This window comes from Aspergillus ibericus (genome assembly GCF_003184845.1).
Source record: "Aspergillus ibericus CBS 121593 unplaced genomic scaffold BO80scaffold_9, whole genome shotgun sequence".
NCBI lineage: Eukaryota > Fungi > Ascomycota > Eurotiomycetes > Eurotiales > Aspergillaceae > Aspergillus > Aspergillus ibericus.
In genome coordinates, this window is record NW_020292107.1 from 569,680 (window position 1) to 587,794 (window position 18,115).

General features: G+C 51.2%; 5 protein-coding genes across 5 annotated transcripts; 4 read left to right on the top strand and 1 right to left on the bottom strand.

The window, feature by feature from the left end:
- The first annotated feature begins 573 nt into the window (after nt 1–573).
- Nucleotides 574–1,601, top strand: BO80DRAFT_287522 (glutathione S-transferase family protein). Its single transcript, XM_025714968.1, has 2 exons — nt 574–605; nt 707–1,601. The coding sequence occupies exon 2, from the start codon at nt 844–846 to the stop codon at nt 1,501–1,503; it is 660 nt and encodes a 219-aa protein (XP_025577909.1). The 5' UTR covers nt 574–605; nt 707–843; the 3' UTR covers nt 1,504–1,601.
- A 670-nt stretch (nt 1,602–2,271) lies between these two features.
- On the bottom strand, nt 2,272–4,425 carry BO80DRAFT_287540 (uncharacterized protein). Its single transcript, XM_025714969.1, has 5 exons — nt 4,266–4,425; nt 3,910–4,196; nt 2,920–3,857; nt 2,705–2,867; nt 2,272–2,644 (listed from the first exon to the last, which is right to left on the bottom strand). Exons 2-5 carry the CDS (start codon nt 4,035–4,037, stop codon nt 2,392–2,394), a joined length of 1,482 nt encoding a protein of 493 aa, XP_025577910.1. The 5' UTR covers nt 4,038–4,196; nt 4,266–4,425; the 3' UTR covers nt 2,272–2,391.
- A 4,535-nt stretch (nt 4,426–8,960) lies between these two features.
- Nucleotides 8,961–11,823, top strand: BO80DRAFT_442700 (Zn(II)2Cys6 transcription factor; the record flags this gene model as incomplete). The annotated part of the gene is made up of 7 exons (XM_025721286.1): nt 8,961–9,085; nt 9,140–9,554; nt 9,608–9,830; nt 9,890–9,921; nt 9,980–10,756; nt 10,803–11,510; nt 11,560–11,823. The coding sequence occupies 7 exons, from the start codon at nt 8,961–8,963 to the stop codon at nt 11,821–11,823; spliced, it is 2,544 nt and encodes an 847-aa protein (XP_025577911.1).
- Nucleotides 11,824–12,271: 448 nt separating this feature from the next.
- On the top strand, nt 12,272–13,560 carry BO80DRAFT_401741 (nucleic acid-binding protein). The gene is made up of 3 exons (XM_025717580.1): nt 12,272–12,348; nt 12,421–12,888; nt 12,950–13,560. Coding segments are annotated over exons 1-3 (912 nt in total). The 5' UTR covers nt 12,272–12,346; the 3' UTR covers nt 13,392–13,560.
- Nucleotides 13,561–13,636: 76 nt separating this feature from the next.
- On the top strand, nt 13,637–18,073 carry BO80DRAFT_491817 (indolepyruvate decarboxylase family protein). The gene is made up of 4 exons (XM_025723723.1): nt 13,637–13,944; nt 14,021–15,745; nt 16,108–16,374; nt 16,452–18,073. Exons 1-4 carry the CDS (start codon nt 13,774–13,776, stop codon nt 17,988–17,990), a joined length of 3,702 nt encoding a protein of 1,233 aa, XP_025577913.1. The 5' UTR covers nt 13,637–13,773; the 3' UTR covers nt 17,991–18,073.
- Nucleotides 18,074–18,115: the final 42 nt, after the last annotated feature.

An 18,115-nucleotide genomic window follows, 5' to 3' on the forward strand; every position in this document is an offset into this window, starting at 1 on the left:
ATGGATTCTCGGAAAAACTAGGAGGCTGTACGCAGCGTTCTGTGGTAAACATTCTCTGTGAATATTCTCTCCCTCACATAGTTCATATAACACCGAAGGACGAAGATGAGGGTGGGTTCAGAAAAGTCCAGATTCTTAAGCCCCACTGCGGGGCGTCTATCGGACCTTTGGTTTAACACCGCGCCTTCCCCTAACTCCGTTTACTATGTACTCGCCGATTCCCCCTTCTTACTCTCAGAACTTTTTCAACTTTCGCACACTTTCTTACATTATGTGAAGAGCATCCAGAATCTGAGACTTTGCTTGTTGTGTACTCTTTCTTGTCTATATACTTTCCTTCCCTTTCACTCGATCATGATTCAATTTCACTCTCCCTCACAAATTTTCTTGTAAACATAATATGAAAATATAAAGTTATGAGACTTTTTATTTTCCTTATCGGCTTTTAGGCCACCAAGTCTTATGTTATGTGCCTGCTATTCAATAGCTGGCCTGAACAGATGCTACTGTTAGATATAGCCAAGCTTGTATATAATCCAGAAGCGGGAAGTTGCTCTGGATCCACAAAAAGGTATTGATGTATCTACGGAATACTTCGGAAGCAAGTAAGTAATTACGCATTCTGGCCTTTAAGACCACTCTTATCTCCGAAAACAAGTCTCACTTATACGAAACTTACTTTGCATTCTCGATATCTGTTTCGAAGCCTCAAAGTCAGACATATATAATGACTCTCCCCGTTCATATCTGGCTTAGACACAACGCAATCCAGACAGGAAAGAAGAAAGCTATTATTATCTCACAAACTCATTATCTCACAAAGTCATATAAAAGAACGAAAACATGAAGTTCTTCGACGCCCCAGCACCCAACCCCATGGCCGTCCGCCTATTCGTCCTCGAACGCGGCGGTCTTGCCTTTGACGTCGAAACGGTGGATATCATGAGCCTCCAGAACCGACGCCTCGCCTACCGGGCGATCAACCCGCGCGGCGAGGTCCCCGCACTACAACTCGACGACGGCACTGTCCTGACCGAAACTACCGCCATCTGCGAGTACCTCGACGAGATCGCACAGGGGGGCGTCTCCCTCTTCGGCGACACGCCTGCCCAGCGCGCCGAGACGCGCATGTGGCTCCGCCGTATGGACCTGGAGATTTGCCAGCCCGTTATCGCCTGGTACCGAAATGATCCCGCCACGCTGGACTTCTACAAGGGCAACCGACTCCCCACGCCGGAGGCGCGGGTGAACCAAAAAGTGGCGATCAACCAGGCGCTGAACCTGCTGGATGATCAGCTTGAGGGAAAGACCTGGTTGTGCGGGGACCGGTTCTCCGCCGCCGACGTGCACTTCTATGGACTGATGAAGATGATGAGCATGCACGTCTCGGAGTGGATGCTGTTACCGGGCCGAGAGAACTTTTTGGCTTATTGGAAGAGGTTAGATGAAAGGGAGGCGTCGCAGAAGGCGTTGCAGAATCTCCCGACTAAGGTTGTTGTATAATTTGAACTAGTTTCGGTTGATGCTTGATTTCTCCAGTTTGTAATTCCCTAGATGTTATGTTCTAGATTCTCTTTTGAATAATCCATTTTCTGTCGTGCCAAGGAATATCCTATTCAGAAATCTGCTTTTAGCACTTCTCAATATACAGGGATAGGTGTCAGTCGAGTTGGCTGTCACTGAATAGATCTCTGGCAGTCATCCAGAACTTTAAGTTGCATCTTGTAACTTGCGGCACCTGTTATAATTGACCTCTAATGCACTTTGTCCATGCAGAAAGTGTATATTCTTGAACAGAACCTGATTTTAAGGTGTTTGATGCTGTGTTATTACAATCTGCTATTACTGTTTCCAGACATCCGAAAAAAAGCAATGATACAATTCTTTTTAAAGAATGTTGACTATGTTTTCAGGCCAATGATACCTCCAGTGTTTCGCATATTGATTGGTATGTTTCTACTCTTGGGGTGTTTCTAGTAATTCATTGTTGATGGAGGGTCGGATCTTCGGATAGCATCGATAAATTCTGGACACCAATATCGCTGCACATAACTACCACATGTAATGCATGATCTGGTACTTCGCCACCCCTCCCGTTTCTGTTTTTCCTCCTCCATGTTGAATGCCTTCAAGAGTGCTTATATGATTATATTGATGGCTTATGGGTCGAATAACGTCACAGTCATCAAGTTGTGCTATGCCTGTGGGGAACTGGAATAGCATCCCAACAGCTGATCATTAGTATCATTAGTGTAGAACACCTTTAAAGCATATTTGACTTGTACGATATGTTTAATTACCTACACTGACATACCTTTACGCTATTATACAAAAACTGGTAACGTGATCCTAAAGTTCTTCGTACAGGTGAGGGTATAGCACCAGCGAGCTTTATCGAGATCTCCAAAACCACAGAAGAATGATTAAACAAATCTCCGAGAACGTAAATACCAGGCTTCCTCCAAAAACGAGGCTATGATAAGTCCAAGCATTATGAGGATCAAGGTGAGCAAATTGGCAGACAATTGCCCAAGGAAGGACGTAAAGAAGATTGGAAATGAGACTCTGCACGAGATACCACATTGGACGGGTGGCCAGAAGTATGGTGGCCAGCTGGGTCGAGATTGCATATAGAATGTAACACCTTGAATGCATGAGTGATGATAGACAATCAGGAATTCAGTAGTAGCCACTGGGAACTTACCAGTCTATCGTCTGCCACATATGAGCCGTGATCTCAGCAACCCTTTCGGATTGACTTAGATAGTATGCAAACGGTTTGCATCCTACCGTAGCCAGAAGGATGCAGAGGGGTACTTCGATAGCTAAAGCTATACCAACAGAGAGAAAAGCCGGTCGCGTGACCACTACAAAGCATAAGTTTTGTACTCTAAAGCTGCTTGATGACTTGGAACTTACTTGCAAGTTTTCTCCAACGCCCACATTCTGTATCATTTTCCTTAAAGATAGCCCAGAAATGCCCCACAAAAGCGAGAGACGTAGCCTCCAGTGCCTGAACAGGCACCATAATCAAACCCCATCGAATTGTAGTGAATATTCCCCATGCTGTAGCATAGTCGGCGGACATAGTCACGATTCCTGCAACCAACCAGAGGTATAGCGCATTTCGCACTGCCGACTCGACAAAGGTGATCAAGCCTGGTTTGAGAAGCGTTAAGAAGGCAGAAAATGTCGGAAATCTTCCAATCCAGTGCCAGCTGCGACGTTCTTCGGACCGGTTTATTGTCTGGATAAAGTATGCTAAGCCAGTAAGAGCCGCGACCATGTCACAGCCCAGACGAATCGCAGCCTGCATGTTAATATTTGGAGACCAGCCACCCACATGAAACTTGGAAATGATCAGGAGATCCAGGATAATGTTCACGACAATCTTAACCGAACTAATCACGAGAGGAACGTCGGGCTTGTCCAGGGCCCTTGTCGCGTTGGATACTGCAACTTCTATAGCAGAGCTGAGGGCTGAGAATGCACTAATCTGAACATAGGTAATACTTGCTTTCCGAGCCTCGCGCGGGATGAAGGTGGCCGTGAAGGCTTTGGCAGCGCTGGTGAGGATTATGCTCATGATCAGACCGAGGACTGTTTGGAATGCGACCAGAGTATGTGCGAGTTCTAGACGAGACTCGTATGACCGCGTAACTTGATCGGCGATAGTCACCCAGACGGCACGAGGAAGACCTTCGTTAAGTACCTCGGCAACAGTGCCGATATAGGTATAGACATCCGTTGTAACCACCAGGGTAGAGTCAATGTTCGCAATCCAGATCTTGACTAGAGTGCTGTACAACGCAGGGAGCATAAAGGAGCCGACATTGTACAGGAGACACCCTGCATAGCTGTAGACATATATCAGGGGTGAATCCTTCACATCGTTTGCCTTGCACCCACCTGGATCGGCGCCACCAGCCGCTCTCAACGGTCCATCGTAGAGACAGAAGGCTATCGTGTGTATGTTCATCGTCCAGGTCGGTCACCGCATGTACTTCGGCAGTGTTATTTCCCAAGGTCGGGCCCATTGCTAGGAGTGAGATGTTATTTCAACGAAGACAATCGGAGACCGAACAAGAAGAGTGCCCATGGGGGGTAATTAAGTTCTATAGGATGAATGATGGCGGCAGAGTTGCATCAACTTTCCCCGCTCTATGCCAAGTCATTTGCGCTCCAATCAAAGCAGACTGAAAAGTGATACGAAGTCAGCGACATCAGGGCTTGACATGACGACGACTGCCAGTGCTTCATCTTACCTTGCTAAGTCCCTGTTTAAAGAAGACTGAAACATCCTCTAGCTTCTAGTCGCTGCAACAAATCAAAGACATGACCCTTATATTGCAATCATGCGAGCAGCCTAGGAACCAAGTCAATCTGCATAACGAATGGTTGTTTCGGAATTTGCGAGAAAGCTAAGTCGCTGCCTGTTCGCATCCGGTAGAAATTAGAAGTCCGGCATCGAACTCTTGCGAGACCTAACCAACTGGGCTGGTGTAGCCAGAAAGTATTTGACTAAAACCGTCAGACCAGGGAACCAAATGGAAGCAAGGGGTTAGCACACTTCGTGAACTCCGCTGCATGGAATCGCGCCTTCTGTCCGGATTGAGTCGTCTTTTAGGTGGATTATATCATTTGGTTTCAAGTTCTGTAGGCGCTTGCCATGCGCTGACGATTAGAGCTCTCTCAGAAAAGAAATCGTTCGTCGTTCGTGAGGGCGGATTAATTGGTTGATAAAGCCGTACTGTCCTGTATTGTCCAACTCTAATACACTCTATTATCGTCTGTTATCGACAAGCCGATGTACGTAAGGTCATAGTCGAGCCACAGTGTGGCGTAGAAGAAGCTGATACGGTACAATGTATACCAAGGAAGCTGTATCGTTTCCAATGAATGGTATATAACCTAGCGGTGAATTTCAGTCTTACCGCCTTGAGGGGAAGTCATCCATCAGGCGATAGATTTAATTCAGGCCTTGTCCAAGCTCGGGCGGTGAGGAAGATTTCAGGCGGTATGTAACCTCGAGCGGTGGACTGGTCAGACCAGTCTCAGGCGGTAGACCAGTCGAGGCAGTGGATCTAACCGGAACATCAACTCCAGTAGCAAGCAGTAAATTCACCTCACCGTCAGATGATTTTCTAGTCAACTTATTGAAAGTCGCATCTTCATGCATGTATACTTCCAAATGAATGTGAACTTGCCTACCACGGCTTCACAAATGCATTGTTGAATGAGAAAGGGACTCTGCCCATGGCTGGGACTCTGCCCATACTGGAACTCATCCGGAAGGTGAATCGCAGCTTGTCTGAACTCGGGCTCATGATCCAGAATCGAGGCTATCCGAGATTGGACAGAGGCAAAAGCGCCCCGTATTGCCTTGAATCAAGTGTCTGTGTCGTGGCGAGCTGCTGTATATTTTAAATTGGTGGAATATGTGAAACAAGCACATATTACTTCAAGAGTACTTCTCCCAAGATTTTACGCCTGAGATGTCAGCCAAGGATGCGACTCGTCGTGATGTCGACAGGAAGGTTGCGACGTACCTAGACTGGTCTCGTTCTAAATGTACCTGAGCTGGAACATATCTAGTTATAGGCCTGGAGGGAGAACAGCCGGATGACATGACAGGTATATATAAAATATGGATAACAAACAATGGACATTCATGCAAAGAAATTTGAGTGTTAGACCATGTCTTGTCTTTGTGACAAAGGTCAGATGTACGCAATCGACGCATCAAGAGTTGTTTGTTGAGCCATCACATGTATGGGTGGTTGGACATCCTTTATATCTTGTTGGCACCTAATCAAGGGTTGGTAGCTCTAGCTGATAACTGTCAATTTATCTTTACTAAACATTGAGATGTCTACCATCAATCTTTGGTACTCACCTGGCAGTAACGCACGGCCGCCCTAATCGGCCAAATCACTTGGTGTTTTCCTTCCATGACTGCTGACCATTGGCAGGAGACAACCCTACTTCTCTGCTTGCTATTCGCTGCAAGCGAAGAATGGTTATTCCTTGTTTCTTTTACTATACTAGTATGCTTAGGTTCATACTAGTACGATAAGTCACATGAATGATTATAGGCTTCCAAATTTCGTGCAAAATATGCCAAAAGTTCTCCAACACTGATAATTCGTGGAATTCTTTTTCCCTTCTACCGCCTTACAATATGTTCCACAACAGGCTCTCGGATCACACGACTATACTATCATGTATATCATCCATTCAACCGACCTTACATGTGCCCTGTATTCAGCCTCAATGACAGAATACTGTAGTCTGCCTTTCACACTCTCCCGCGACATGAAAGGAGTAGCCTTCATTTTCATGAGTAACAAGAATACAATTAACTATCTCTTCCTCCATTCTTGGTCTTTGAGGTGCTTGGTTATTTAAACTAGAGATGAATAAACTGGCACATCTACAGTGTAGTCGATAAAATTGGATAGACCAGCTAACTGGGTCATTCCTTGATACATTCTCATACGATTTCCCAGTTAAGGCTGTAAACTTAAAGTTTCCTAGATACCAACTTATTGCTATACACACCACTAAAAAAATACCTATCTCATTATCTCAAGCTAAAGATGTTGTACCTGAGCTATTTTATACATAATACTAATACCGAGAGTAAAAGGTACCCACAGTAATCACCTATTCCCCTGCCAGGACATGTGATTATGGCACTTTAGAAGATATTTGAGAAAGTGATACTGTATGACTCCAGCATAATGTAACAAAAAAGAATACAATATTTAATTCCATCTCCAAATCAGCATGTCTTGAAGAAATGGAAACTATACTGAAAGTCTTTATTCGTAGATTAAGTGATTCAACGTGTGCCTGTGGAAAGGCCTTATACTATCTATACTACTAAACCTCATTCAGCTTTTAGGTATTTCTAGAGTAACTTATCACATGTATGCTACGAATAGACAAGTTTCAAGGCCTCTGGTGCAGTTATATATTACGAGGTCTAAAAAGTAGTAGATAGGAGAAGTATAGGTCTAGAGTGGCTGTAGAGCATCGTTGACCTCTAAGCAAACCTCTTTAGTAACTATGGTAAGAACTTGGATTGACCTAATTAGCGCTCAAGAATATATCACTGTTAGGAAGTTTGGGTTAAACATGAAATAATCATTAAAACAGGGCTTAATGTTTTTTGAGGACCAGGAAAATGACGGGCACGCCGGCGAGACGAAAGTGAAATAGATGATATTAGTAGTGCACATTTTATTTAGGTTACATGACTAGATTGTGTAAACTCAAGCATGCGGTCAGGGTGACGGTCACTTCTCTAAGTCGACTCCCGGATTAATCCGGGATCGCTCAGGGATTGCTCAAGACACACACTTTTGTGCTCCTCCCACGCTCCGGGCCGCTCAGTGAGCAAAAAGCGGCGCCAAGTTCGACCTAAAGCAGAAAGGGAAAGTCGCTCGATTTCCGCAGCAATCCAGTTCGTTAGTAACCTAATGGCCGGTCCAGCCTTTTGGTCCCTCCATCATTGCCCGTTCACGGCACAGTGATGTTTACTCCTCACCAGCATCTGGTGAATTGTCAACTACCCGGTGGAGTGTGCTGAGTTCCCTTCCGTGTCATTCATTTGCAAAGCATGTTACACAGAGTACTAAGCGCTGAGCAGCACAGCACTTCCATCGGTAAGTTCGGGCTTCTGATTGGTTCCTCCGTGATGTGATCTGGATGATACGGTTAGCTTTCACCACTGCAGCAGAACCACTTCCGACTAGTATAGACAGATACGGAGTAGATGCGACAGAAAATTTCAGAGTAGAGAGGTGCTTGGTCAGACCCCTCCAGAGTTGCTCCAGCTCTACGAGGTACGGAGCAGTGAGCACTTAGTATGGCGCTTCGGTCGTCTGCCGGTCCGGACCTAATCTATCTCCTACTTAACTCCTCCAAAAATTCCAGTGTCGCCCGTCACCACAGAGGAAGTATTAGTACGGAGAACACACACTGTGAGTCAACCGGTTGTCCACTTTCGGACCGACCGAGCAAATGAGCAGCTCGTCCCCAGCCCAAGGATTCAGGGCGGACCCCTGGACGGAAGACCATGCATCATGGCCTGGTCCAGCCTGCTCGATCGCGAGACAAGCCTCACGCAAGAGGAGTCGGAATAGCCGTCTTACATAACCGCGTCCTTTGCAGGCCTAAATCATCGCGGGTCTCTTTTCTTCTTCGGAACCTGATCCTCGCCTATGCTCTCCCCTCAAGTGAAACGATTCCCCTCCTCCAGCCTTACGTCAGCCTGGCCTTTCCCAGATCCTTGACCGCCTTGAAAGGTGATAACGGAGATAGCCAACTTGAACACTAAGCAAAGCAAACCAACGACGTCGTCGTCGTCCTTCGGTGGAGGTGCTATCCTATCCAAACCCGACTTCCCCATTTCTCGCTCATCTCGCCAGACATCCCTAATAGCTTATCCAGCATACCTGACATCCCTCTTGACACTGCGCAGGTGGTTGTGGTTTGATCGCACCCAGCTGCTCCGACCGCATCCACATTATCGCGCCCCTCCTTAGTGCTCAGCACCTCACCTCCCGCCAGTCCCTTCTCTCAGCGGTGCGGACGACTCGGGTGAAATTTACGCGCCTTCAACCTCGTCGCCGACTTGTGCTGTTTGTCGGCTCAAGCTTCGCTGGGTGGAACAGCAACGAGACTGTGCCGGCAGTCGCGCGCCGTCGATACATCGCATTCCTCTAGTTGCGCCAACCTAACCGCTGGAACGTGGTTTAGGGCGGCACTGCGACACAGGGACTTGCGCTAATTGAGGTAATAAGCTGCAAAGATTTGGCAGTTCGTCTACTCTTAGACCGTCTTGTCCCTTTGTGGTTCTCTACGCATACATCTATACATCCGAGCGATAGAAGTGCGAGGATAAGAAATCACCATCTACTAGGTCCGAGGTTGTTTCGACCACATATTGCAGAATGTCTCCCACACCTCCGTCTACAACCTCGTCGAGTGCTAGCGCATTTTCGCCGGAAGGGCAATTCAGGGTTATCAGAAAAAGGAATCGGGTGCCTCTCTCTTGTGGACCCTGCCGGCATAGGAAGTAAGGCTTCTAGACATCATGGATCGGGGTCGCTTACTGATCCCTGATGAACAGGCTGAAATGCAACCGTGCAAACCCTTGCGAGAACTGCGTCAAGCGAGGCGATGCTGCGTCATGTTCATACGCCCAGGCGAATGTACGAAAAAAGAATACGCCCCAACAGTCTGCTTCAAGCTCGCCAGATGATATGCAGAACCGGATTGATCGGCTGGAAAGCCTCGTTCTCTCGTTAATGACGAATGGATCACAGACCGCAGGTCCAGCTGCGGCGCTTGCTGCAATATCAGGCAATAGCAGCAGCACTGGTTCGGTACCGCACACAGGTGATCTAGACCTAGAGGATGAATCACCCAATGGCCCGGAGGAGAGTGACACTGAGCAAGTCACGAAGTCGTTCGGGATCATGAAGGTGGACAACAATAAGTCATGGTACTTCAGCGAAGCTCATTGGGCGACAGTAATGCATGATGTAGGTTTTTATCAGCAAGCGAGCTCGGTCGACGTGCTGATCATGCTTTCTAGATTGCGGAAGTCCGCAATTACTTCCAGACACACAAGAAACAGTACGAGGAACAAGCCGAGAAGTTGAAGGCTACCAAGCTTCCTACCGACGTTCCTGGCTCTGCATTGTTGTTTGGGGCTACGAAACCTCTGACCCGAGGGGAAATCATGTCTTCTTTTCCGTCCAAGTACACGACCGACATACTGATTGCGCGTTATTTCAGCTGCTATGACCCTTCAACTCGTAAGCCAACGATCGTTTTCCCTGCATATGATGTCTGACAATACTGACATGGGGAGCAGACATTCTCCATGGCCCAACTTTTCAAGCCCAGGTAGGCCAGAGACGATTGCGCCTCGTCGAAGAGAGGCATCGTACTAACTGTGTTCTAGTATAACAAACATTGGGAAGACCCTTCGCAGACCTGTACTGTCTGGATTGCCATGCTCTTTTCCATGATGCGACTGGCCATGTTATCGTACTATCGGGATGGAGATGAGCCACCCGAGTTCCGGGGCAAGTCCTTGGACATGGCTGGCACATTTAGGAATCTAGTGGCGCAATGCCTTACCTTGGCAGACTACACCAAGTCGTATCCAAACTTGATCGAAAGCTTGATATTCCACCTTCACGGCGACCTCTGTCAAACACGAGAAGCGGACGTATCCGTTTGGGTGCTGGTGGGCGTGATCACGAGACTGGCCATGAGGATGGGGTATCACCGTGATTCCAAAATGTTCCCTAACATCACGCCTTTCCAAGGTGAAATGCGTCGTCGAGTGTGGTCATTCGTACGGCAAGCCGACCTACTGTGTTCTTCTCAAATCGGCCTGCCCAGCATGATTCGCAGCGCTGACAGTGACACGGATCTTCCCCGGAATCTGTATGACGACGATTTCGACGAGAACTGCCAGGAGCTTCCTCCATCCCGTCCGCCAAATGAACCTACCCCCATATCTTACCTCATTGCCAAATCTCGCCTCACATTTGTCTTCGGTCGTGTCCTTGAGTCGACTTCTCCCCTCCAAACTGCATCATCATACGACAAGGTCATGGAGCTTGATGCTGAACTTCGCCGAGCCCGGGATTTGATACCGGAGCACTTGCTGGTTCGTCCGATTGAAGACTGTCCGCTCGAGTCGCCAAATCTCATCCTGTCACGGTTTGCCGTAAGTTGCTCTCATGATGCTTCTGTCCGGTACTGACGGTGTTTAGGTGGTGAGCGTTTACCACAAAGCACAATGTGTCCTTCATCGAAAATACCTTGTCCGAGCCCGTGATAATCCTCGGTTTACGTACTCGAGAAGGACATGTATCGATTCTGCCATGGAGCTGTTGCGATATCAGTCATTACTTCACACGGAGACTCGACCCACAGGCCGCCTACGAAGTCGACACAACCGAGTCACCTCGCTTTGCTCCACCGATTATCTCCTTGCCGGGACCATCATATGCATCGATCTATATAATGGACAACGGCTTCAGGCTGCAAGCAGAGCGTCCAGTGACTCCTATGCCTGGGGTAGAGAACGACGAGAGGAAATGTTGGCAGCTCTGCAGCGGTCCAAGGAGATATGGGTGGAACTGCAAGACGAGACACTGGAGGCTTGGAAAGCTGGAGGAGCTCTAGGGGTGATGCTTGCCAAGCTGAACTTGGGATTCCCTGAAAACACTGCTGCCGCGCCGACATTCGAGCCGCAGGACGAGAAACAAAGTGCGGCGATGACTCTCGGCCTTCTCAGCAGCGGGATGAGCCCCATGAACCCCGGCCACCAATCCCTCAATGACATCGCCTTCAAGATGGCAGAGGCACCTTTACCAGCACCGGGGACGTTTGGGACGACGGCCGATATGCCCGCAGCACCTTCACTTTTTAACACGATGTTTGGACAAATGCCTGATATGCAGCTTAACCTGGACTGGGTATGTAGTTCTCTTGGATATGAAATCTTCTGGGCTAACCGGCCATCAGGATGCTTGGGATACCTACATTCAGAACTCGACGCTGGAGCCTTCGTCACAATGGTGGCCCTCTGCAGACATACAGCAGCAACAGGGCCAAAATCCGCTGTCGCCTACGCAGCTGCCAGCGGTTCAGAATGGTGGTGCCGACAGGATTCGCTTGCCTCGTGGCCCGAATCTCTTCTCGCTAGAAGCCAACGGTTATGAGAACAGCAGCCCAGGTGCCGCGACAACATTTTCTGCCAACGGTAATTCGGGGCAGGGGGCATCATGATGCCTTGCCGACCTCAGCTCGGCCACGTATGATACGAAAGTTAAATAGCAAAAGTTAGTGTGGAGGCTAAGTTTGTGCGGTTCCTCTTTGATGTTCCTTATCGATTGGCTGATCTCCTCTCACGAGGCGTGTCTTCTTCTTTTCAAGGTATATATATATTGCGGAGTTGGTGTCTGAATGGGTCAGGGCTTGGATGATATCACTGTATCGGACATGATGTAAAGTAGTTGAATCATTTATGCGGCTATTTTATGAGTCTCCTTTGGATCTATTACCTACATCTAATATGATAGGCATGATCTTTGCCGATATAGAATCTCGGGGTACACTCAAAATGGCCCGGCCACAGACCTCCATTGCCGGCCAGAGCCAGCCACGTGACCGATGCGGCTCGGATAAACCCATTTCCAAGCCAACCGCCGAAGTAGCGGAATCCCAGTAGATTCTGGTGAAGTTCCCCGAAAATCCTTGTTTTGTTTAAAAATTATTTTTTTCCGGGAGGTGTCGCTTTGATAAGAGAAACATGTAAGTTGATCGCACGGCACCTGAAGGGAATGGTTGAATTCGTGTTCCAACTAACCATGAACTCCTACACAGGTATTCCTTCCGCGCAGCTTGTCGGCTTCTGTCGTTGACGGCCCCCGCGCCGTTGCGCTCAACCCGAGCGATTCCATCCTTCACATCTCGCGTAACCGTTCCTCTCCGAATCTCACAGCCGCTTCTCCAGAGCCGCTGGAACAGCGACGAAGCCAAACCCCAATCCGAGCCTGCCAGCACCGATGCCCCGGCCGAGACTGAATCCCAGACGGAATCCCACGATGGAGCCCCATCATTCCGGTTCGTCGGAGCGGAACGTCCCTCCGCAGAAAGTATCAATGAGGCCATCGCTGCGAAGCGGAGAAAGCGCTCCCGGCTCCTGTCGACGCCTGCGGACCCGAAGGAGACGGTTTTCATTGGGAATCTCTTCTACGATGTGACCGCCGAGGATCTGCGCCAGACCATGGAGAAATACGGAACCGTCGAGCAGGCGATTGTCGTGTTTGACAGCCGGGGACTCAGCAAAGGGTGAGTGGGCGAGGCGGATACGTTTACGGACACACCAATCTAACTAAAATCTCATGATTAGGTACGGCTATGTGCAATTCGATTGTACCGATACGGCTCACCGCGCCGTGGCCGCCATGCATCTGCGCCTCTACGAGGGACGTCGCGTTACCGTGCAATTCGCCCAGAACAACCTGTACACCTACCGGGAGAAGAGGCCGCCGTCGAAGACCTTGTATGTCGGGAACATGCCGTTTGAGATGACCGATCGGGATATCAATGAGTTGTTCAAGGATGTGCAGAATGTCATTGATGTGCGGGTCGCCGTGGATCGTCACACCGGACACCCTCGGGGTTTCGTGCATGCGGAGTTCATCAGCGTTGCCAGTGCCCAGCAGGCCTTTGGCATCTTGGAGAACAAGATGCCGTATGGGAGAAAGCTGCGCATTGACTTCAGCGAGGGCACCAACCGGCGCGTGACTGAGCCGCTCGTCAGGGCTGCTAAAGCCAATAACCCTGAGTAAGTAGTCTACCACGGCTGGCCTGGGTGATATCTTTCCGGTTTGGCAGAGGCTTTCGGGAGGGAAAATTGTCATGTATTATACCTGAACGATTTCTTTTATAGTTTTGTATTCTAGATAGACTATTTATCATTATTCCTCGGGGCCTTACACAATAGAATGCATGGGATGCACGTGACTACCGGGGAGCCTCGGTATCTGTCCGATCGGCTGCAGAGCGGCTCCGAAACCCCACGATCGGTGCTTCCCCTCACAACTCCCCTGGACGCCTTTGCCATCGAATCGGTCAAATCCCCGAGATCTTGACCTTCCCCTGTGAATATTCATGAGATAAACTGAACCCGAACCCGAACCCGTTACGAATCCGCTACGACCCCACTACAACATGTCATTCCTTGGTGGCGCCGAGTGCTCGACGGCGGGAAACCCGTTGACTCAGTTCACCAAGCACGTCCAAGATGATAAGTCCTTACAACGAGATCGCCTGGTAGGGAGGGGCCTAGGAGGCATGCAAGAAGGCATGCGATCCCGCGGCATGATGGGCGGACAAGATCAGGTACGAGCGAGCAAGCATGCACGATAGACACTCATCCCATCCAGTGTTGCTAACGAGTGATTGGTAATACATCCAGATGATGGACGAATTCGCCCAACAACCCGGCCAACTCCCCGGGGCACCCCCGCAACCGTTTGCGATGGAACAGTTGCGGCGCGAGCTAGATCAGTTCCAGACGACCCCGCCCCGAACAGGTTCGCCCGGCTGGGCCGCTGAGTTTGATGCTGGTGAGCATGCCCGGATGGAGGCTGCCTTTGCGGGGCCTCAGGGACCCATGATGAATAATTCGCCGGGGTTTACCCCCGCTGAGTTTGCTCGGTTTCAGCAGCAGAGTAGGGCTGGGATGCCTCAGACGGCGGGCTCGGTGGCGTCGTCTCAGTCTCCGATGATGGCGGGCTATCAAAGGCCTATGGGGATGGGGGGGTATATGGGGATGGGTGGGATGGGGATGATGCCGCAGACTTTTGGTCCAATGGCGATGCAGCAGCAGCAGCAGCCGGCGGAAGCGACTACGCAGGATAAGGGCAAGGGACGCATGGTCGAACTGGACGATGAGAACTGGGAGGCGCAGTTTGCGGAGATGGAGACGGCGGATACCCAGAAGGAGGACGAAGAGGCTAATGCCGCTGTGGAGGCGGAGCTGAATGATCTGGACAGGTCAGTCCCCCTTACCAGTACGGCGCAAGATCAAGATTATGGTGCTTTTGAAAGCGTGTGGGAGAGGGTCCAAGCTGAGACCGCAACGAACAGGAAATTGGCCGAAGAGGGAGACAACTTATTCGACGTTCACGAGAACTTCCACGCGGGCGATATGGGTGATTGGGAGGGTTTCGACACGCTCAATACTCGCTTCCGTAACCCCCAACTAGGTGACTACATGTTTGAAGAGGAGAACGTGTTCCGGAACGTGACCAATCCGTTCGAGGAGGGTGTGAAGATCATGCGTGAGGGTGGCAATCTCTCGCTGGCTGCCTTGGCTTTTGAGGCGGCGGTTCAGAAAGACCCGCAACATGTCCAGGCCTGGACCATGCTGGGATCAGCCCAGGCTCAGAATGAGAAGGAATTGCCGGCTATCCGAGCGCTGGAGCAGGCCCTGAAGATCGACGCCAACAGCTTGGATGCGCTGATGGGCCTGGCTGTGTCTTACACCAACGAGGGCTATGACTCGACGGCCTACCGCACCCTCGAGCGGTGGCTCTCCGTCAAGTATCCTCAGATTATCGACCCCAAGGATCTTTCCTCGGATGCCGACTTGGGATTTACAGATCGGCAGCTACTGCACGACCGCGTAACCGACCTCTTTATCCAGGCGGCTCAGCTGTCACCCTCGGGCGAGCAAATGGACCCTGATGTCCAGGTCGGCCTGGGCGTGCTCTTCTACTGCGCGGAGGAGTACGACAAGGCGGTTGACTGCTTCTCTGCCGCGCTGGCGTCGACGGAATCGGGCACCTCGAACCAACAGGAGCAGCTCCACCTGCTGTGGAACCGACTTGGTGCTACGCTGGCCAACTCGGGTCGGTCCGAGGAGGCGATCGAGGCCTACGAGCAGGCATTGAACATCAACCCCAACTTTGTCCGGGCGCGTTACAACCTGGGGGTGTCGTGCATCAACATCGGGTGTTACCCGGAGGCCGCGCAACACCTGCTGGGAGCGCTGTCCATGCACCGGGTGGTGGAGCAGGAGGGTATTGAGCGGGCGCGCGAAATTATGGGTGGCGACGGCGTCGACAATGAGCAGATCAACCGGATGGTTAATATCAGTCAGAACCAGAGCACGAATCTGTATGACACGTTGCGGCGGGTGTTTAGCCAGATGGGACGGCGGGATCTGGCCGACCAGGTGGTGGCTGGCATGGATGTGAATGTGTTCCGGAAGGAGTTTGAGTTCTAGAAGCGTGGTTAAGGCTCAGCCTGGATGCTGAGCTATCTAGTTGTATGTTGGATACCATATATTTGCGGACTGGGTCCTCATCGGAGAGTGGCGTATTCTATATTCTATACTTCGTAAATGCGAATGTTGTTGTTGTTTTTCGAGTAAAACATGGCTGCCTCGGGCAGACCATCCGTTGCGTCACCCGCGAATGTACCTCGGCCCTCTGCCTCCTCCCAACCATAGCAAGCCAGGACTGTACAACGGAGTCAGTCTCGCAATCTTCTTGCTAGCTGCCACTAATCACAATGACTACCATCACCGGCGCTCAACTGATCGCCCGCACGCTGCGCGATCTGGGCGTGACGGTCATCTTCGGGATTGTTGGCATCCCCGTGGTGGAGATCGCCGAAGAGGCCATCAACCTGGGCATTCGATTCGTGGCCTTTCGCAACGAACAGGCGTGTGGCTATGCGGCCAGTGTCTATGGGTACATGACAGGGCGACCGGGCGTGTGCCTGGTTGTTGGAGGGCCCGGGGTTCTCCACGCCCTGGCCGGCGTAAGCTCCTCCGTTCTCCTCACACCGCTAGGCGCCTCTTGGCTGTCATGCTAACTGACCTGCTCTTCCTCGTCCAGATTGGAAACGCCTCCGCGAACAACTTCCCTCTGCTCGTCCTCGCCGGCTCCGCGGAGACCACAGGCATCACCAAAGGCGCCTTTCAGGAATTGGACGCCATCTCGCTCCTCACCCCCCACACCAAGCTCGCCGTCCGCGCCTCCACCCTCGACTTCATCCCCGGCGCCCTCAAGAATGCCTACCGAACCTGCTGGTACGGGCGTCCAGGCCCGACCTTTGTCGACCTCCCCGCCGATATCATCCAGGGCAAATCCTCCCCCGGCTATCGTCTGCCTCAGCCGGAAACCCTACGGGTCCCGTCCCCCCCGAGAGCCAGTGGAGACCCGGCCTTGATCCTGAAGGCCGCACAGTTGCTCCGGACCGCTCGCTCCCCGTTGCTGGTGATCGGAAAGGGCGCCGCATACGCGCGCGCAGAACCGGGCATCAACCAGCTGGTGGAGCAGACCCAGATCCCTTTCCTGCCCACCCCAATGGGCAAGGGCGTGGTGCCGGACTCGCATCCGTTGAACGCATCCAGCGCACGCAGCGCGGCCCTGAAGAACGCCGACGTCGTCCTGGTCCTTGGTGCACGTCTCAACTGGATCCTCCACTACGGCGAGGCGCCGAAATGGTCATCCACCGCAAAGATCATCCAGGTGGACATCTCCGCCGAGGAAATTGGCCGCAACGCAGGCACGGCCGAGCTCGGCATCCTGGGGGACATCAGTCTAGTCGTCGACCAGCTACTCTCCTCTCTCGCCAACTGGAGATACTCCCCTTCGTCCTCCGCCAACGACAACTTCACCTCCATCCTAGCCACCTCGGCCAAAAAGAACGAAGACAAAGCCCAAAAGGCCGCTCTGCTACCCACTCCACCAAACTCCCCACTGACATACCAGCGCGCCTACCACATCATCAAATCGACCCTGAACACCTTAACCCCCCTGGAGGACGGCAACATCGTCTACGTCTCCGAAGGCGCCAACACCATGGACATCTCCCGCTCCATCTTCCCACTCCACCACCCCCGCCAGCGCCTCGACGCCGGCACCTACGCCACCATGGGCGTCGGCCTCGGCTACATCGTGGCAGCCCACGAAGCCTTCAACGCCCTCCCGGGCTCCCCGCCCAAGAAAATCATCGCCCTCGAAGGCGACAGCGCCTTCGGATTCAGCGCCATGGAGATCGAAACCCTCGCGCGCTATCGCATCCCCGCGCTGATCTACGTGATCAATAACTCGGGCATTTACCACGGTGACACGACCACCGAAGACGCCTGGAAGACCTTGCAGCATGAGACGGCCCTGAACGATACCAAGTCCGCCGACGGGAAGAAGGGTCTCCGCTCGACGAGTCTGCTGTATGAGACACGGTATGAGATGCTGGCGACGATGTGTGGCGGGAAGGGGTATTTCGTGCGCACGGAGCAGGAGCTGGAGATTGCTACGAGAGAGGGCTTCCAGAGTGATACGGTCACCGTGGTGAATGTGATCGTGGAGCCGGGCATTGGGAAGAAGATTGGATTCGCGTGGCAGGGGAATACGGAGGCGAAGTTGTAGGTCAATCGCCATAGAATTGGAATCTGAGTATGTATGCACCTACATGTGAATCACCATTCCGACAAACAGCAATCAATATGCATAATGAAATACCTCTCTGTAGATATGTAACTACCATCCTATCC